The sequence below is a fragment of the Python bivittatus genome, unplaced genomic scaffold, assembly GCF_059951505.1.
Source record: "Python bivittatus isolate LINGU-HERP-01145 unplaced genomic scaffold, Pbiv_v1 ctg000220_np1212, whole genome shotgun sequence".
NCBI lineage: Eukaryota > Metazoa > Chordata > Lepidosauria > Squamata > Pythonidae > Python > Python bivittatus.
Genome location: NW_028277048.1, coordinates 20,098,866 through 20,115,329, shown reverse-complemented (window position 1 = coordinate 20,115,329; position 16,464 = coordinate 20,098,866). Strand labels below are relative to the sequence as shown.

General features: G+C 44.0%; 1 protein-coding gene across 1 annotated transcript; it reads left to right on the top strand.

Annotated features, from left to right (window-relative positions):
* The first annotated feature begins 741 nt into the window (after positions 1–741).
* On the top strand, positions 742–12,528 carry CYP27B1 (cytochrome P450 family 27 subfamily B member 1). The gene is made up of 9 exons (XM_007432650.3): positions 742–945; positions 4,544–4,734; positions 6,622–6,818; positions 7,385–7,585; positions 8,574–8,737; positions 9,519–9,685; positions 10,274–10,355; positions 11,062–11,259; positions 11,672–12,528. The coding sequence occupies exons 1-9, from the start codon at positions 742–744 to the stop codon at positions 11,783–11,785; spliced, it is 1,518 nt and encodes a 505-aa protein (XP_007432712.1). The 3' UTR covers positions 11,786–12,528.
* Positions 12,529–16,464: the final 3,936 nt, after the last annotated feature.

The window sequence follows — 16,464 nt, the reverse complement described above, 5'->3', positions numbered from 1 at the left end:
TATACGTTCCCCAATTGTTTAATACCCCCCCTAGACTGATGTTATACGTGTTTAGGTGAATTTCAAACGGATTTGCTCCCCAGAAAGTGTTGGCTTGCTGTATTGCTGTATTGCTTGATGTTCAAGGAGTGGCAAAATGTTAAATACCCCGTGCTCGAATTGGTGGCACAAGGACTACATATGGGTATTCCCTGATTTCTCCCAGGCATGTTTACGGCGAGTGACATGTTACAGGTGGAACGGGATGAGTCTTGTCTGTGGGTTAAACTCGGTTTGGGGCTGAGAGGCCGCTTTCCAGCTCTCCTTTCCCTCGCAGAGATGCTGACCTGTCCGCAATCGCCGAAGCTCTGGAGGAGAGATGGGCGGTGGCTGGTGGCTGGTGGCTGGTGGCGAAGGAAAGGAAAGGAAAGGAAAGGAAAGGAAAGGAAAGGAAAGGAAAGGAAAGGAAAGGAACCGGCGAACGGCTGCGAGCGAAGTCTCCCCGGTTCGTGCTGGACGGAGCAAATCCGGCTGCTTACAAACGCTCACGAGACGGTGGAAGCCCCGATGCCTCCAGCGCCCACGCTCTGATTGGACAGCTCGGGCGGGTGACACATCGCGGTGGGCGGGCACTGCTCCCCAGCCGTCGGCCGACCCGCTGCCGGGCTGCGCGCTCCGCTGAGATAAATACAGGTGGTCCAAGATGCTGGCGCGACACAGCTCGCTCGCGCTCTCCGCCGCTGCCCGCTGCCCCGCGCGAAGATGTCTCAGACGCTCAAGCTGGCCTCGAAGGCATCCTTGCTCGCGAAGCTCTTTCCTGAGCTGTGGGTGGAGTCGGTCTTCGGCGCGCGATCGCGGGTCCTCAAAGCCCACAAGACTCTGGAGGAGATGCCGGGACCCAGCGCCCTCGGCTTCCTCACCGACCTCTTCTGCAAAAGAGGGCTGTCGCGACTGCATGAACTCCAGGTAAGAATCGTCTGGATTTGGGGGGACAATATCGCCCCTGCACCCCCAGCCCACCCCGCTTTTAGTATCTGACATTGAAGAGACCGCGACAATCGAGATTTTTTCGCACTCTCGGTGCTTTCTTGAACAAATCTATTATGCACTGGCTGAAATTCGGATTGCAAGTATCTGGTCTCCAGGTGCAAACTAGTGAGCTTTCCCCCCACTTAAGGCTTTGGGGAGGGGCCCCCAAAGAATTATGCAGTCTTTTGAATCTGAAAACCCGTTTTCTTGGGAGGGCTTCTGTAAAGCTAGTCTAAAGTAAAAAAAAACAACCCTAGTCTAAAAATGATCCTATGGACATTTTCCCACTTTTCTATCGATCCTAGGTACTTCTAAGCAAAGGTTTTCTGGGATTCCCAATCCAAAAATGCGGTGCAGCTATTCTAGGTTTTCCTTTGCAAGGTGTGTGTATGTCTGGGTGCGTAAGAAAAGGTTTTGTTTCTTAAAGAAACTCAGGAGGGTTACAGATGGGAGACAAGGTCTGACTCTCCTGTAAAAAAATATCTGTGAATGAGGCAAGGTTGTTGCATCATCAAAGCCTCATCTAAGAGCACTTTTCCTGGACTGCAGTTCCTTCCTTTTTTTTTAGGAAGAGGACAGTGGACAGCAGGCACACAGCATCTTTGGGAAGCACAGGTTACCCACAGTTTGCTTGCTCTGAATTCTGCTCCCCAGTTGCTTAGTCAGGGCTATCCCCAAGAGTCTCTTACTCTGTCAAAGGAGGAAGCCTTGAAAAGGGTGCACCAGAAAAGAAGAAACGGCAACACCCATTAGATGAGCAAACTTCTTCTGAACCTGTGGCTCTTGATCAATGGTTTCTCAAATTGTCCTTTGAGTCCTTCATTCTTGCTTTTTACTTCATGGATGGTGCCTTGATTTTTTCTTTTCCAAGCTTCTGCCCAGCTTTCCAACTATCCAAATAACTTATCTCCTTGTATGAATGTGGTGAAGGGATTGGTACCTGGCATCCTTAAAGCAGAGTGAAAATGAACCCCAAGTTAAGGACACGGCAGGAGTACTGAGCAATTCTCCAAAACTTTGCTTAAAATCTCTGTTGCTTCACAGAAATCAATGGAAGATGAATCACAGAAATTTCATGACAAATTCAGTGACAGCTCAGCAAGACAGACATTAAGATGTCCCTGAGCCATGTCATAGCGTAACCCCTGGTTTATGACGCCATATTTATGAAACTGGAGTAGGTATCCTGCAAGGTGCAGAAGATGAGGTGTGAGGATCCTTGCTTGTGTGCATAGAAATCTTGCAATGTGCACTTCTTGTCTCCATCCTTGTCTCCATCCAGATCTCTATTTCAATAATGTCAGCTAAGCATGTTCTTTCTTGGCTCGTCTGTCCACGGTGTGCTCTGTTATACAGACAGTAGCTCTGGTTGGCAAAATCTAAGCCACTGAGCTGAGCAAAGCCATCTTTACCTTGTGCTCATCCACAGCATGAAATTGTACCTGCGTGGGCATGGGACACGTAACACAGTTTTTTTAAAACTCATACTTCTGTGAGATGTGTACTGATGGGAGCTTTCTAGCCCATTCTTGTTTTAACGGACATACATGAGTATGGTCAGTACTTGTCTCCATAAGATTTTGTTTTACCATAATTGTGGAAATGATCTCTTCTGCATGCTCTAAAAGAGACAATGTTTTATTTTACTTCCAAAATCTCTTTGCCATACAAAAATCTTTGTGTTTCCTCCAGCTTTAGCACAGTGGACATGAAACTTTTTCAATTGCCCTTATTTAAATTTGCAATGCTCCTATTATATAGGCATCTGATACTCAGGGACTACATTGCTGAAACATAGTAGAGTGAGCTACCACACTATATTGTCAAAATAGCTTTGCAGGGTTGGCAATACATCATTAGATAGGCAGAGAAAAATATTCAGCACTCGTCTTGTAAAATATCCTTGCTGGCAACTGTCATATCTGTGTCCTGATTCATTCCATGCTCTTATCTCCGAAAAGAAATTGAGGGGTGAAGTCTTCCAAAGAGACAAGTTTGGAATATCATATCAGGGTTGAGTTGCTGAATGCTATACTGATCATCTAATGTCAATTATTTTCATAAAGGTAAAGAGACCCTTACATAGCTTTGGCCGGGGGGTGAGGCTGTTTGATTTATGAACTCCTAATGTTTTTGGATGGTGTAGGAACTGTTCATAATTTGATATTGAATACACACACACACACACACATCCTATCTGTGTCTCCTTTAAGGACAATTGTATATATTCATTGTCGTGATCCCTTTTTGTGATTACATTATTGCTTGTTATACTACTGTATGTCCTAAACAGGGACAGCAACTAAACCTTTGAAAAATGCAGATGCTTGTCTTAAGAGCTCAATTTTGAGTTTGCTTAGATTTCTTTCACTTTTCTACTTTATCAAATATATATATATATAACCACAGGGAGCAGCAGCTTAACAGAAAATGAGACTTAATAATGAAAACCACCCAGAGTCTGCAAAATGCTCTAACCAAATGAATGAAAAGCACAATCCTCTACAGATTTAGAGAGTCAGCTGTAGTGGTGAAGGCACCAGGCTAGAAACTGGGAGGTTGTGAGTTCTAGTCCTGCCTGAGGCACAAAGCCAGCTGGGGGACCTTGGGACAGTCCCTCTCTCTCAGCCCCGGGAAGGAGGCAAGGACTGACCACTTTCGAAAAACCTTGCCAAGAAAACTGCAGGGACTAGTCCAGGCAGTCTCCAAGAGTCAACAGTGACTTGCAGGCATAAAATAAAATGTGTGTTTACATAGAAGAGAAGGCACTCAGTTCGTGGGAACTTGCTCTGAAGTAGCAGTGCTTAGGAGGATTGCACTTGGAGCCTAAAACTCCTGTTATAGAGCCCCCAAAGAATGTGGATGTGAAGAGAGGCGCTGAGCGAAGATTTCAGGGAGATGCCTCTTGATGGCTATCCTTTTGTCCCACTCCTAATAGTCTACATCACAGAGACTCAATCCAATCCAAAGCAGGCTAAACATATTTTTCCATCCTATTGATTGCAGTAACAAAATGCTGTCTACGTAGTTCTGTCATGTAACCTTCGGGACTGAAATTGCCCTTTCTTGTCCAATAAGCCGCTGTTCTTGTGCTGGCAATTTCTTAGGGCATCTTTGGGAAGTAAATCCTTTTTCACCTATATTCCAGAGGCTCTATGAGGCGCCAATGTCTTTGGGGGTTCGCTAAGCACAGCGGATGCTTCTCCTCTCTGACGTGAGGGTTACCAGTACAATAAAGGAGAAAGAAATCTGCAATCATTTTCCCCTCAGCGAGGAAAGGCAACTTTTGGGAAACTTGACCTGTGAACTTCCAGGGGCTCAGTACATTTGTGCACGGAGCGGGTTGGGTGAGAGAGGACCAGCTTTCTTTAGCAATCCCTTCCAGAACTATGCGGAATTGGGTTTAATCCAGCCAAGGAGATTAGGGGAGCGGGTGGTGTTTCCTGACAAGGAATGCCGCCCTTCTTTCCTGAGTGGGAAACCCACTGGACCACTAGGGGATCGCTCACCAACTTCTCTCCCGCTTTTCTCCTAGATTGAAGGCAAAACGAAATACGGCCCCGTGTGGAAGGCGAGTTTCGGGCCCATCCTCACAGTCCACGTTGCAGATCCCAGTCTGATCGAGCAGGTGCTAAGGCAGGAAGGCAAGCACCCCATTCGCTCCGACCTCTCCTCCTGGAAGGATTACCGGGTGTGCCGAGGCCACGCGTACGGGCTGCTTACGGCGTAAGTATTCGCTGCCTTTTGTTCTCCAGGCAGGCTGACCGGGGCTCCCATCGCACGAAAGTTCCCGGGAAGGCTGTCCTCGCGGAGGTTATAAAATGCTTGTATTTCCCACCCCGCGAATCACTGCCCGGCTCTCGTGCGCGGATTCGCTGCGGAGTCGGTCCCTCTAGTGGCTTCCCGGAGACTTTCAAGGAGGTTTTATTCATAGGAAGGTGTGGCTCCGATGGCCGGTTAGGGGGCGATTCTGAAAGCCGGCGGCCATTCCTCCATTGGCTTAAATAGGAAAATTCTGTTCTCGAGACAGCTGAGCATCAGAACTGTGCTTAGAATCAGAGCCCAGTTGAACACAGTGAAAAATTTAATTCATGCACTTATAAGCCCTGGCTGAAGGGGGAGGAACTTCATTTCTTCCAGGTGGAGACCCCAATGCTTCTCTGAAGTTGGTGAGTTGAGGGGGCAGGACGAGTTTAGAAGGACTGAGGCAGGGCAGGCCCCACCATTAGGTAAAGTGAAGAGGCTGCTTCAGGCAGCCAGTGTGGGTGGGGTGGGGGACACAGCGAGCAGCAGCGAGGAGTTGGAGGACAGAGGTGTGTGTACTTGCCTGACCCATGTCAGCTAGTCTGCTGCCCTCAGTTCCAGTGATGCGTGCTGTCCTTCCGCCAGTGCCCAAATAATATTTGACTGCCAGTTCACTTGAGTTTTGCATGGGGAATGGGGAGGATTGCCATCTTGCTTTTCACATGAGGCAACATAATATCCTGAACCAATCCTGTTCCAGAACAATGTGAAGATCAACAGTGTCATCTCTTCCTGTGACATGAAAACATAACTTAAGGCACCGGAGACTGTAGGCAATTGCATTATTTATCACTACCACCTACATATGCATTTTATGAGTATGTGTGGGTGGTAGTGGTAAATTATGCAATTGACTACATTCTCCGATGTCTAAAGTTATGCTTTCATGTCACAGGAAGAGATGTTTCCTGCCCTCGATTTCTCACGCAAAATCAGCAGCATAAGGCAGCCATGGAAACTTTACAGCAGAGATGTCTGATAGTCCTACATGAAGGATTTCACCCATGGATCCTCCAGAGCTACAGTACTCAACATCTCTTGCTATTTGGCCATACTGGCTGAAGCTGTTGGGCACTGAATTTCAGTCAGAGCTTGCCCACTCCAAATGCTGAGCTGAAATCAGTCACCCCCTTTCTTCTGGCATGTTGCCCTGAGGCTTTTCCTTGGAGGCTCTGGAAAGGAAGCTAAAACCCTTAAAACATCAGGCCAAGCTTTCTGCACTAGTACGAGTGCATGAATGGAGACCATTTTGAACCATAATGACTGGCCCTTCCTACCTCGAGTTGTCTCAGCACGTCCTCTGTGAAGCATCGGCTTCGTTTTGTGTTTCTTCCTTCGGAGGACCACTCACTAGAGTTGGTCTGTGGAAGAGAAGAGTGGAGGAGACCCTCACGTTTGCTGGAAATATGTTCTGTGAGAACAGCAGAATCCTGCTGGGACTTGCACAAACATACAAGCTGGTAAGTGAGAAATCATTCTGAGGCCCTCACTAAACCATGGATGACTCAGGTTCCCTCGGTAGGGGTTCTCCCATCCGCTGGGCCTGTTGCTTCCACAGCCTGGACCGCTGCAGGATATGAGTAACAAGAAAAGGAAATGTAACCAAGAGATAGATTGCCTGTGGTTGCACTCAACCTCTTTGGAGGGCTCTGTCCTTTTACAAGGGTGAAGGCATCGCTCCTCCCAGCTGATCATTACCTCTCTTTGGAGATGGAAAAATGTTCTTGCTTGTTTCTAGTTCTGCCTCTGCACAGCTTTGGGATTTCCTCCTGCCCAGAAAACTAACAGAGGCTCTTTTCTACCACACAGGGAAGGCGAAGAATGGCAGCAGATCCGCAGCATCCTAGGAAAACACATGCTGAAGCCCAAGGAGGTGGAATCTTACACTGGCACCCTGAACGAGGTGGTCAGTGATCTGATCTGCCGCCTGCAGCACCAGAGAAATCTCCATGAGCGACACGTGGTCAAGAATGTGGCCGACGAATTCTACAAGTTTGGATTGGAAGGTATCTTACTTATTTGTCCCTTGTAAACTGCCCTGCAAAGCTTCACCCTTATCCAAGCCACGCTGGGGACTCATGTGCAAGTAGAGAAAGCTGGGAAAGTTGAGTATAGTGGAGCTAGGCTGAGTTTATCTGAGATAAATCAGAGATAAACTACACCATTTTTATAGGGTTGATGATGCAAACCCATGAGAATATCTAATTCACATTTTTCTCCCAATATGTTTTCATTACTACTTCTGCACAATTGTACTACTGCTTAAGAAGTCCTCAATGATTCTCATGTCCCAAGTCCTCTTTTTAACCAGGGCTTTAGGCATTAAAAAAGGGCAAGGTATATGGAATTCTGCAAAGTGAAAACTCTATCTTCAGCATGTAAATGTAATTCTTTAATTACAAGTTTTTAGCTCTGATGGTTGCAAAGAAGGATTTGAAAGCATGTTGCCAATGCTTGTTAAATATATATATATATCTCAGATACTAAGGGATGAGGTTTTATGTAGAAAGTTTCTGCTCTAATGATTGAATTGACCATTAATTAATTCCCTTTCTGGCTTGGGTTTTTCTAGGTATTTCTTCAGTCCTCTTTGAATCCCGCATTGGCTGCCTGGAACCCAAAGTTCCAGAAGAAACAGAAAAATTCATTAGCTCCATCAATACCATGTTTGTCATGACCCTGCTTACAATGGCAATGCCCAAGTTTTTGCACCAAATCTTTCCTAAGCCATGGCAGAAGTTCTGTGAATCTTGGGACTATATGTTTGAGTTTGGTGAGTGTTGCTGCCAGATTGCAAAAGGTTGAAAGTTGTGGCATCTTTTCAAAACTTTGTGGCTCACTCAGTTGACTTTGCATAAATAGATTTAATTGTTGTATTTTGTACTGGTTTAAATGGTTTTCCTCCCTTCCTGCAAAAACGTTGCAATTTTTCTCGTTTAGGGACTGAAATAATTTAAAATAGTTTAGGGACTGGAATAGTTTAAAATATACTTGCTTAATTCCATAGGCCTCTTGGGATATATTTCAACCAACCCAATATATCATTGCTAATTATATAGAAAAATGTATTAAAGTCTACATTATTAAATATTGAAACAACAACAGAAAAGCCCCCAAACAAACCATCTGTACTGTTTACCACTGGCTATATTTTAGTGGAGATCTTCATAAAAGCTCAACCTTACAACATTTTATACATATTAATAGCTTGGGTGTAAAGCTGCATTTTTTCAGGCAATAGAACTTTAAACCACTGGATAATTTTCCCATTTTAATTTTGGAAGATTTCTGCCTTGATGTGATTATCCATATTGTCATCACTATGTATGATTATTTATTTTAAAGGATGGTTTCATAAGGGCCAGAAATGTGCTATTTCTTCCTAAATGAGACATTCATTTCACTTTCTGTGGCTTGACCATAGTTACAATGTCCTCTTCCTCCTTGCTTCTAAGAGACAGATTATTCAGGAATTTCTCCTGAATGCAGAGTCTAGATAACAACACCCTGAGCATTTGATTGAAGGATAGTGTGTAAATACCTAAAACACACGGATGTCTAATGTTTACATGTTATAGGAAGCCAGGGCTGACCTATGGACAAGTTGATTTTCTCCTGTTTGCCTGGGATCATACTGAAGCTGGTTTGAAACAAGAAGCAATTCAGACTTGATTGATATGTCTCTGAAGGGTGATTGAATATGTTGTTGGATGGCTCCAACAGAGAGACAAGGAATAATCTTTTGCCCATTTCTTTTCCAGCCAAAGGACACATCGATAAGCGGATGGCTGACATTTCAGAAAGAATCATCCAAGGGGAGAAAGTTGAAGGAAAATACCTGACTTACTATTTGGCACAAGAAAAACTTCCCTTGAAATCCATCTATGGAAATGTGACCGAGCTTCTGCTGGCCGGTGTGGACACGGTAAGGGTTTGAGGGTGCTCTGGAGCAGAATATTTTCTATACTTGCAAGCATTATTTCTCTTTAGCTATGGAAGCCATGTGCAATCCAACATGAGCTGAAATTGGTCCATAGGATGGGGGAAAATGGACAGATATTCGGGATGAGAGGTTTGATGGATGATCTCTTCTTCTTATGGTGGAGTCAACTGGTCTGCAGGCCTTGATAACTTTTTCTTGAATTAATAGTCAGGAAGACCATATCCCTCCCCTTCTGTATCTGTTCTTTAGAGGAAAACAGTGATGCAGGTATTCTGGGACTTTGCTTGACCCTGGAATTTATTTCCTATGTCAGTGCTTAGAGTGAGGGCAGCTTTCTCCAATCAGAAACTCTCCAGATGTGTTAGATTACATTTCCCATCATTTCCAGTTAGTGAGGGATGTAGTCTAGCACATACACAAGGCATCTGAGGAAGGCGGCTTTAAACTGTAAGTGGATGGGTCTTCGCTTTTAAGAAAGTTTGCAGGTACATGCAAATCATTTTCTGCACCGTGGACTCTGCAGCTCTGATTAGAATGCAGCTAACAGTATTAACTGCTCCACTCTTGATCTGGTATAATCTGATGGAAGGACATGATTCCATCAGCCTTAGTTTTTGTTCTTTGGCTATACGAAAGAAGAATGCCCTAGATAGCTAGCACAGAAACGGTACCTACTACTTTGTAACAACACCTCAGTCTGAGGGAGGGATCACTCTCTACCCTGCTAATTCTGAATCCAGAATCTCTGTCTGTATCCTTGCAGATCTCGAGCACCTTGTCCTGGAGTCTGTATGAGTTGTCCCGTCACCCTCAGACACAAGCGGCCCTCCATAAGGAAATTACCACCGTGATGCAGGACAACCTCATTCCCACAGCAGCTGATGTAGCTCAGATGCCTCTGCTGAAGGCAGTGGTGAAGGAGGTCATGAGGTGAGTCTTGTATCAGAAGCAGATGGGAAGTTGGTACGTGGAGGGTGGAAGCACAGGAACATCCTATGTTGGTTTTGCTTGGGGGACCTTAACAGGGGATCAGGTTTCTCCTTGCTCAGAAACCTGCTAGTCTGCTTCTCAGGGCAGAAGGTGAATGGTAGCAATTCAAGATCACCTGTTACTATTCCACTGCATTGATCATAAGACTTAAGATCAGCCCTCTATTCTTGTCTGCCTTTGGCATTCTGAGATATACTGTCTTTGATGCTAGGTTTTATCGTCCATGACTTTATTTGCTGGGGGAAAATCCATTTGAGTACCAACATGGATTTTGAAATCTGCTCACACTCTTCACTTTTCTTGTGCATGCCTCAGTAGGTGCTTAACTTTCCTGCTTAGATGTTTGCAGTGGAGCATCCATATGGAGGCTGGATGCATCCATACTTGTAAGAGTTTAGCTTCTTAGCTAGATTACTTTACTTCTGTCTTTGTGCTTTGCACTGAGAATCCACCGTCCTGGACAGCTGGGCAAGCAGTGAAGTCTGTGATTCCTTTAAATTAACGTTTGCTTTGGCTTGCTCTTTGCAGGTTGTACCCAGTGATTCCTGGCAATGCGCGTGTCGTCTCAGACAGGGACATCCTAGTGGGAGACTATATCATCCCTAAGAAGGTGAGCAAAGGCCAGAGATGGTACAAATGGAAATGGAGAGAAAGTACAGTAATCATTGGTCTGCAGTATATTGCCACAAACAATTCATGCATCATTTGGACACCACTATTAGAAGCAATGGGCCTACTCAAGAAAAGGCTGATAATCTAGACACAACGTGATCTCAACCACGTATGTTGATCTGGGATAGTAGTTACCAGCTGCCTATGATGTGCAACTGGCACTCTCCTTATGTGTCTGATGTGCAACTAATGTTTAAAATTAATAATGTTGTAAGTGTTGTGGGAAGCACAGAAACTGTGAAGTCCTTTCCAAGAGGAATAAAATTAGAATATACAATAAACGGGAAGAAAGAATAAATTAGATACAACTATTCACTACAGGACACCAGGGAGGTCCAAAACAGGTCTGTTATTCTGGGTCCCCGAGTCTCTTGAAATGTATAGACATTTCAGGACAAGCATACAGGAATTCTTATCAGACTGGCACTCAAGGAAAGGATTCCTTAAAGGAAATACTGTCTTAAGGGCAAAATGAAGACACAGGGGTCCAATGAAGGTTTGGATCAAGAAGTGGGAACTGAGAAAACACTTGAAGAAGGACAGGGAAGTGGATGTAGAGCAATGAAACATGTAGACATTCTGAACATGGGTTTCTGGATTGCTTTTCTCATGATGGCCCCTTCTTGTCTTCCTCTTTTCCTTAGACCCTGATAACCCTCTGCCATTATGCTACCTCTCGAGATGAGAAGTACTTCTCCGACCCCAACTCCTTCCAGCCTGAGCGATGGCTGCAGAAGAATGGTTCACATCACCCCTATGCCTCCATTCCATTCGGCTTTGGCAAGCGCAGTTGCATTGGCCGACGCATTGCAGAGCTTGAAGTATATCTAGCACTGTCCAGGGTATGGTCTATATGATTATTATTATAATTATTTCCAGATAAGCTCTTGCTCTGCAAGTGGCCTGCTTCCAATGTGGAATTTTATGTGCGTGTGGTGGGGGAGGGCACAATGGCAAAACAACGTCATCTTCCGTTTTTAAATCTCCCACGTTTCCCAACAATTATTCCACTTGTTTTCTTCTTTCTGCAAAAAAAACCACAAAGAGGAAAAAATGGAATAGTTGCACAATGCCTTTGGATTGGCCCTGTTACAACTGCCCTGTTCTGAATGCACTTTTTTTTTCCCTAAGAGTTAGACTATATACCAAAAATTGGGATGACAACACTGGGAGTAAGAACTGTCTTATTGAGTTAAAGTTAGCCTCGTCTCATAGGATGCTAATAGGTTTCTTTCTTTCCCTTAAAAAAAATAGATCCTGATGCATTTTGAAGTGACACCCGAACAGGAGGGGCAAATAGTAAACCCCATGACGCGGACCCTGCTTGTGCCAGAGAAGGAGATCAATTTGCAGTTTCTGAGTCGTTAAAACGGGACAAGACAAGGAAAAACCATTGACTTACGCTCCCTTTCAGTGCGCAACTGGAGCTTCAGAGCTTCACTGTATAGAATCTGGCAGCCCACCCGTTGGAATTCTTGATGTCAGCTTGAAAAGACAAGAAGAGGGAGAAGACCCATGTTGCTGAGCAAGGTCAGCTCCAGAGAGATCCCCTCTGCAATTCTGGGATGTAGACAGTTCAAAATGATTCCTTCATCCAGACCATTTCCCAGTCTCCATCTGCTTAGGGTATGAAAAAGACCCTAGACACAAGCCAAACTCCATTTCAAATCTCCACCACAAGGATAACACAAACTGCTAAAAGGAAATAAGAGTGTGGTTTCCTGAACTCAGGGTTTTGAATGAAAAGAATTTCTATGATTTATATCCATAGCTGTAATCAGAATACCTCCACTGCTGGGAAGACAAAGTGGATGTACCATATTTAGAACTTTGGGAATGGAACAATTAATTATGCATCTAGGTTCCTTATTACTGTTATTATTGCCATGCTAATTTTTAATATTTAATGCATTTCTCAACATATTTATATTTTTCTAGCTTATAATTTATAAATATAGAAATGTTGTTATCAGAAGCTGTCAGAAAGAAAGAACATTTATCTTCCCAAATGAAGTAAGGTTTTCTGTATTTTGAAATGGTTGTACCGAAGTCGTTTCTGTAATCAAAATGGATCAAGTCCATTTGGTGCTATATTTATTTTTACCTTTGAATAAACAAAAATGAACTATTTTTTTAAAAAAGTAGGACGTTTGACTCTTTCTGTGCTTTGAGGCCAAAACCAATCTAAACTGGATTGAGGTGATTATCTTCTCCTGTGCTACAAATTTAAAACTGCAACTTACAGAATCCTATAATTCTGATTCTCCAAAGTCCATGACACAGAATAGGTTCAGAATCATTAAAAAAAAAAAATGCACTCACCACTCCTCAAATTGTAATGCCCATAATTCTGGAGAGAAGCTGAGATAGATAAAGTAACTATAAATCAGATAAAGGTTTGAAATGATAGGTGTCCCTTTTAAAAAGTTCAAATAATGCAACCAAGAACTTTCCTTACCTCCTACTTTCAAATATAGCTGTTTATCATACATTTCCCCCCTTCTAGTGAACCCTGTGCAGTGGCCAATCATAATGCAAAACCTATTTGTAAATCTGTAGTGCAGCTATATTCTTTGGGCAAGTTCTCTGGCATTCTCAGAGAAATACAGTTTTTTTAATACTCACATGATGTCAGTCTAACTAGATAGACCAGACCAGGAAATCAACCCCACTGGAAGACTAAAACTACTTTTATTGAGATTGGCTAGAAAACCAGAATCTTGCAGGTCTGATTGTGCTGTACCTCTTCCCCCTTCTTCTACTCAGTGTCTGCCTGAGCCTTTTCCAAATGTTATCTCGTTCTTCTGGATTTAAAGAATGCTTCAGCCTCCTTTGCCTAGATAACATCAAGGTCATCTTCCTTACTCTCTACTGATGCACAATGGTGTGTTTAGCACTGGCACTTGGAATACTTGGATAAAACAGTTGCTGCCATGTCCTAGTGCCCATAAGGGGCCTGTTGCTGAGGCTTGCCTGGGTTATCAAGGCAGCCCCTGGCTCTTAGCTGAGGTTTTAAATTAGCTCCTCTGTACAGTGGAGCAATATACATGGCAACTCAGCCCAGCCATTTAGTCCTGTTTTGGAGGCTGGCTGCTGCCCCTTCTCAAGGCTGCCCTTTTTGACTTATTAGTGGAGGGAGTCATTGATTAGAAAGGACTGTTTTCAGAGAGCCTTCAAACATGGGGCAACCAACACGACTGTTAACTCTAGTGCAACCTGGTTGCCAGAGAGATCTTACAGAAAAATAACCCCACTGGAAGGGTTGATGGAGAGAATCCAAGGGAGGCGGTGTAGACAACCTAAGCTACTGTCTTCTGATGGAAATCATCTGGAAGCCAGGCATTATTGAGACAGGGCAGAAAATGATCCACTGCCCTTGAAAATTGTAGGAATTTGGCCCTCTCTCCCTCCTCCTCCCCTCTCTCTCTCTCTCTCTCTCTCATCTGCTGGCAATTCCTTTCAATCTTTTGACTGAACATCAATGGGACAACAGCCAAATATGTCTCTACAGTAAACTTTAACCAACTGTCACAAGCTATCTATGCAGAGTTACCTCTTTGTTCATCCCCGGGGCCAGATGGGAAGAGCTCCTACTCCAGGTCTTCGGCGGGCTTCTCCCTGGGATTACCAATGTCACATCTGTGCTTAAAGTTGCTTTCGCACGCAAGGCTCTAAGGGGATGGAAAGAAGCAGGCAGCATTTTTACAGGGAGCTCTGTGCCCTTTTACACCATTGTAGCTTCAACACAAAAAGATGCAAAGAACTTTCCTCGCAGTTTGCAGCCTTGCGGCGTGCCCATATTTTCAAGCCCCAGAAAGGTAATTTGAGCAGCGACTCACTGCTTCTGAACACTGGGAGTATATAAGGTTATGAAAGGTAAGACGCTGCTTTTGGAAGCTCATGCACAGCAATGAACACTTGTGCACATCTTCTCATCTTCTACACAGCACAGAGTTAGTCTGGACGTGAAGCATTTCAAAAGCTATAAAGGATAATGGCAAAGTCCATCTCAGAAGGGTTCCTTCAGCCGGGCCCTGTTCCAGCAGCCTCTCAGGAAGGAAATATCCCTACGTTCCTGATAAGAAAGCAGGGGAGGGAGGGTAGGAAATTTCAACTGAGAGAGGCCATAATAGCAACTCTGCATATAGACCCTTTAGGGTGAAATCAGAGGAAAAATTGGTCACATAAGTGTTGGCACATCAATCCAGGCAGGAACAAAGAAACCCAATTAGAATAACCTAAGATTATGAAAATGGCCCTTCTGGTTCATATGAACTACATGATTTTGTAATATGGAAATACTACTGAATTTGATGTTTGTTTTTAAATATGTTGCCTGTTTCCCTGTATGAGTTCGATGAAGAAAAAAAAATAGAGTTGCATGTATGGTGCAATTCTGTAAGGGCCAACTTCAATAGGGTTAGATTGATTGATTGATTGATTGATTGATTGATCGATTTCTTAAATAAAGTTAAAACTTCTAGGACTGTGTAAACCAGAGCACTCAGAATGAAAGGAACCTGAATAGAGATAACCATTCAGTTGAGAGCTGAGCAATTCTGAAGGCTCATGTATTCAGCTGGCATTCTGAGAGCGTGTCTTGGACCCGCTCACAAAGTGGCTACCCTAGTAGAGGCCGGGCCCATTAGACAGCACGCACCAATTTCCCTCTCCAGAACCCACAGCTTACCTTTCTCTCTTCTTCTGGAGAAAGAAGTACTGGGATCCAGCCACCACCATGCAGGAATATCTATGTAATTTTAAGCATGGATCTATGGGATCCATTTGGTGTCATGGATCCAGTTTGGTGTAGTGTTGAGGTGCTGGACTGGAAACCAGTAGGTGGTGAGTTCTAGTCCTACCTTAGGCCTGAAAGCCGGTTGGATGACTTTGCGCCAGTCCCTCTCTCTCAGCCCAACCTACCTCACAGGGTTGTTGCTGTGGGGAAAAGAGGAGGCAGGACTATTAGGTATGTTTGCTGCCCTGAGTTGACCAAAATATATAAAAGGCAGGATAAAAATCTAACAAGAATAATAATTTGGGCCCAAGGACATTTATAAAATAATTATGATTCATCCTCTCTTGTTCTTTGGAAAGTAAAGGCAAGGGAGGGGAGAGGCGCTTTCAGACTTGTATGATTCTGCTACTGTAACCTTACAATTCATGGAATTGGTTTCCTGTCTGGACTGCCTTGAAGGTCTGACATCAATCCCTTTATTTTCCAGAGAACTAGGGAAGGTCCCTTCTAAGATGTTTCCTTCATCCCATTCCTTCTATGGGATGAGATATCTCTTGTCTGACTGTTGCCCTGACTGTGGTTCTCCCTCCTGTCTCCCAAGATTATTCTCACAGCCCAGTACAGAAGAGGTCCTCATGGTGGGACCTCTCTGTGGGAGTTTCTCTCCTGTGGAATAGCTTGGAGGACCATCCACCTCCTTGGCCTCCCAGAAGCTGGAAAAACCTGGTTCTTCTAGAAGACTTTTGAAGATTGACTTGAGTCATTGGTGCTGGTATTAGTTTTAATGCTTTAAAGTAACCTTTGTATTTACTGTGTTTTTGTATGCTTTACTATGTTTGCCTTATTTAGTACTAGTATCTGCAAATGCCTATGGTCCATTTTGATGTGGGAGCAAATCTCATAAATAAATAAAATAATACAGAAATAATCTTCAGAAAAAGAAGCAAAGATGGTAATGTTATCAACTGAAATATGGTTTCTACTATGGGGGAAAAGCTAAAATGTGAAAATAGGTCTTCAGGCTTTCCTTAAAAGGTGTCAGTGAGGAAGCGAAATAAACCAGTTGGGGGAGCGAATTCCAAAGTGCTGGAAAGAAAGATAACCTAATCATGGGGGAGGGGAAGATGGGGGTAAAGACAGAGCCTTACTAGGAGACAGAACCAAGGAGCAGCAAGTAAGGACCAAATAATAATCAAAGCAGAAGAAAACAGTGAAGCTCAAAAAAACAAACAAATCTTGTGGTCTATGCAAAGCTCAACTGGAACATCCTTCAGGAAAGTCAAATGGTTGCCAGTCCAGCGCCTGGGAG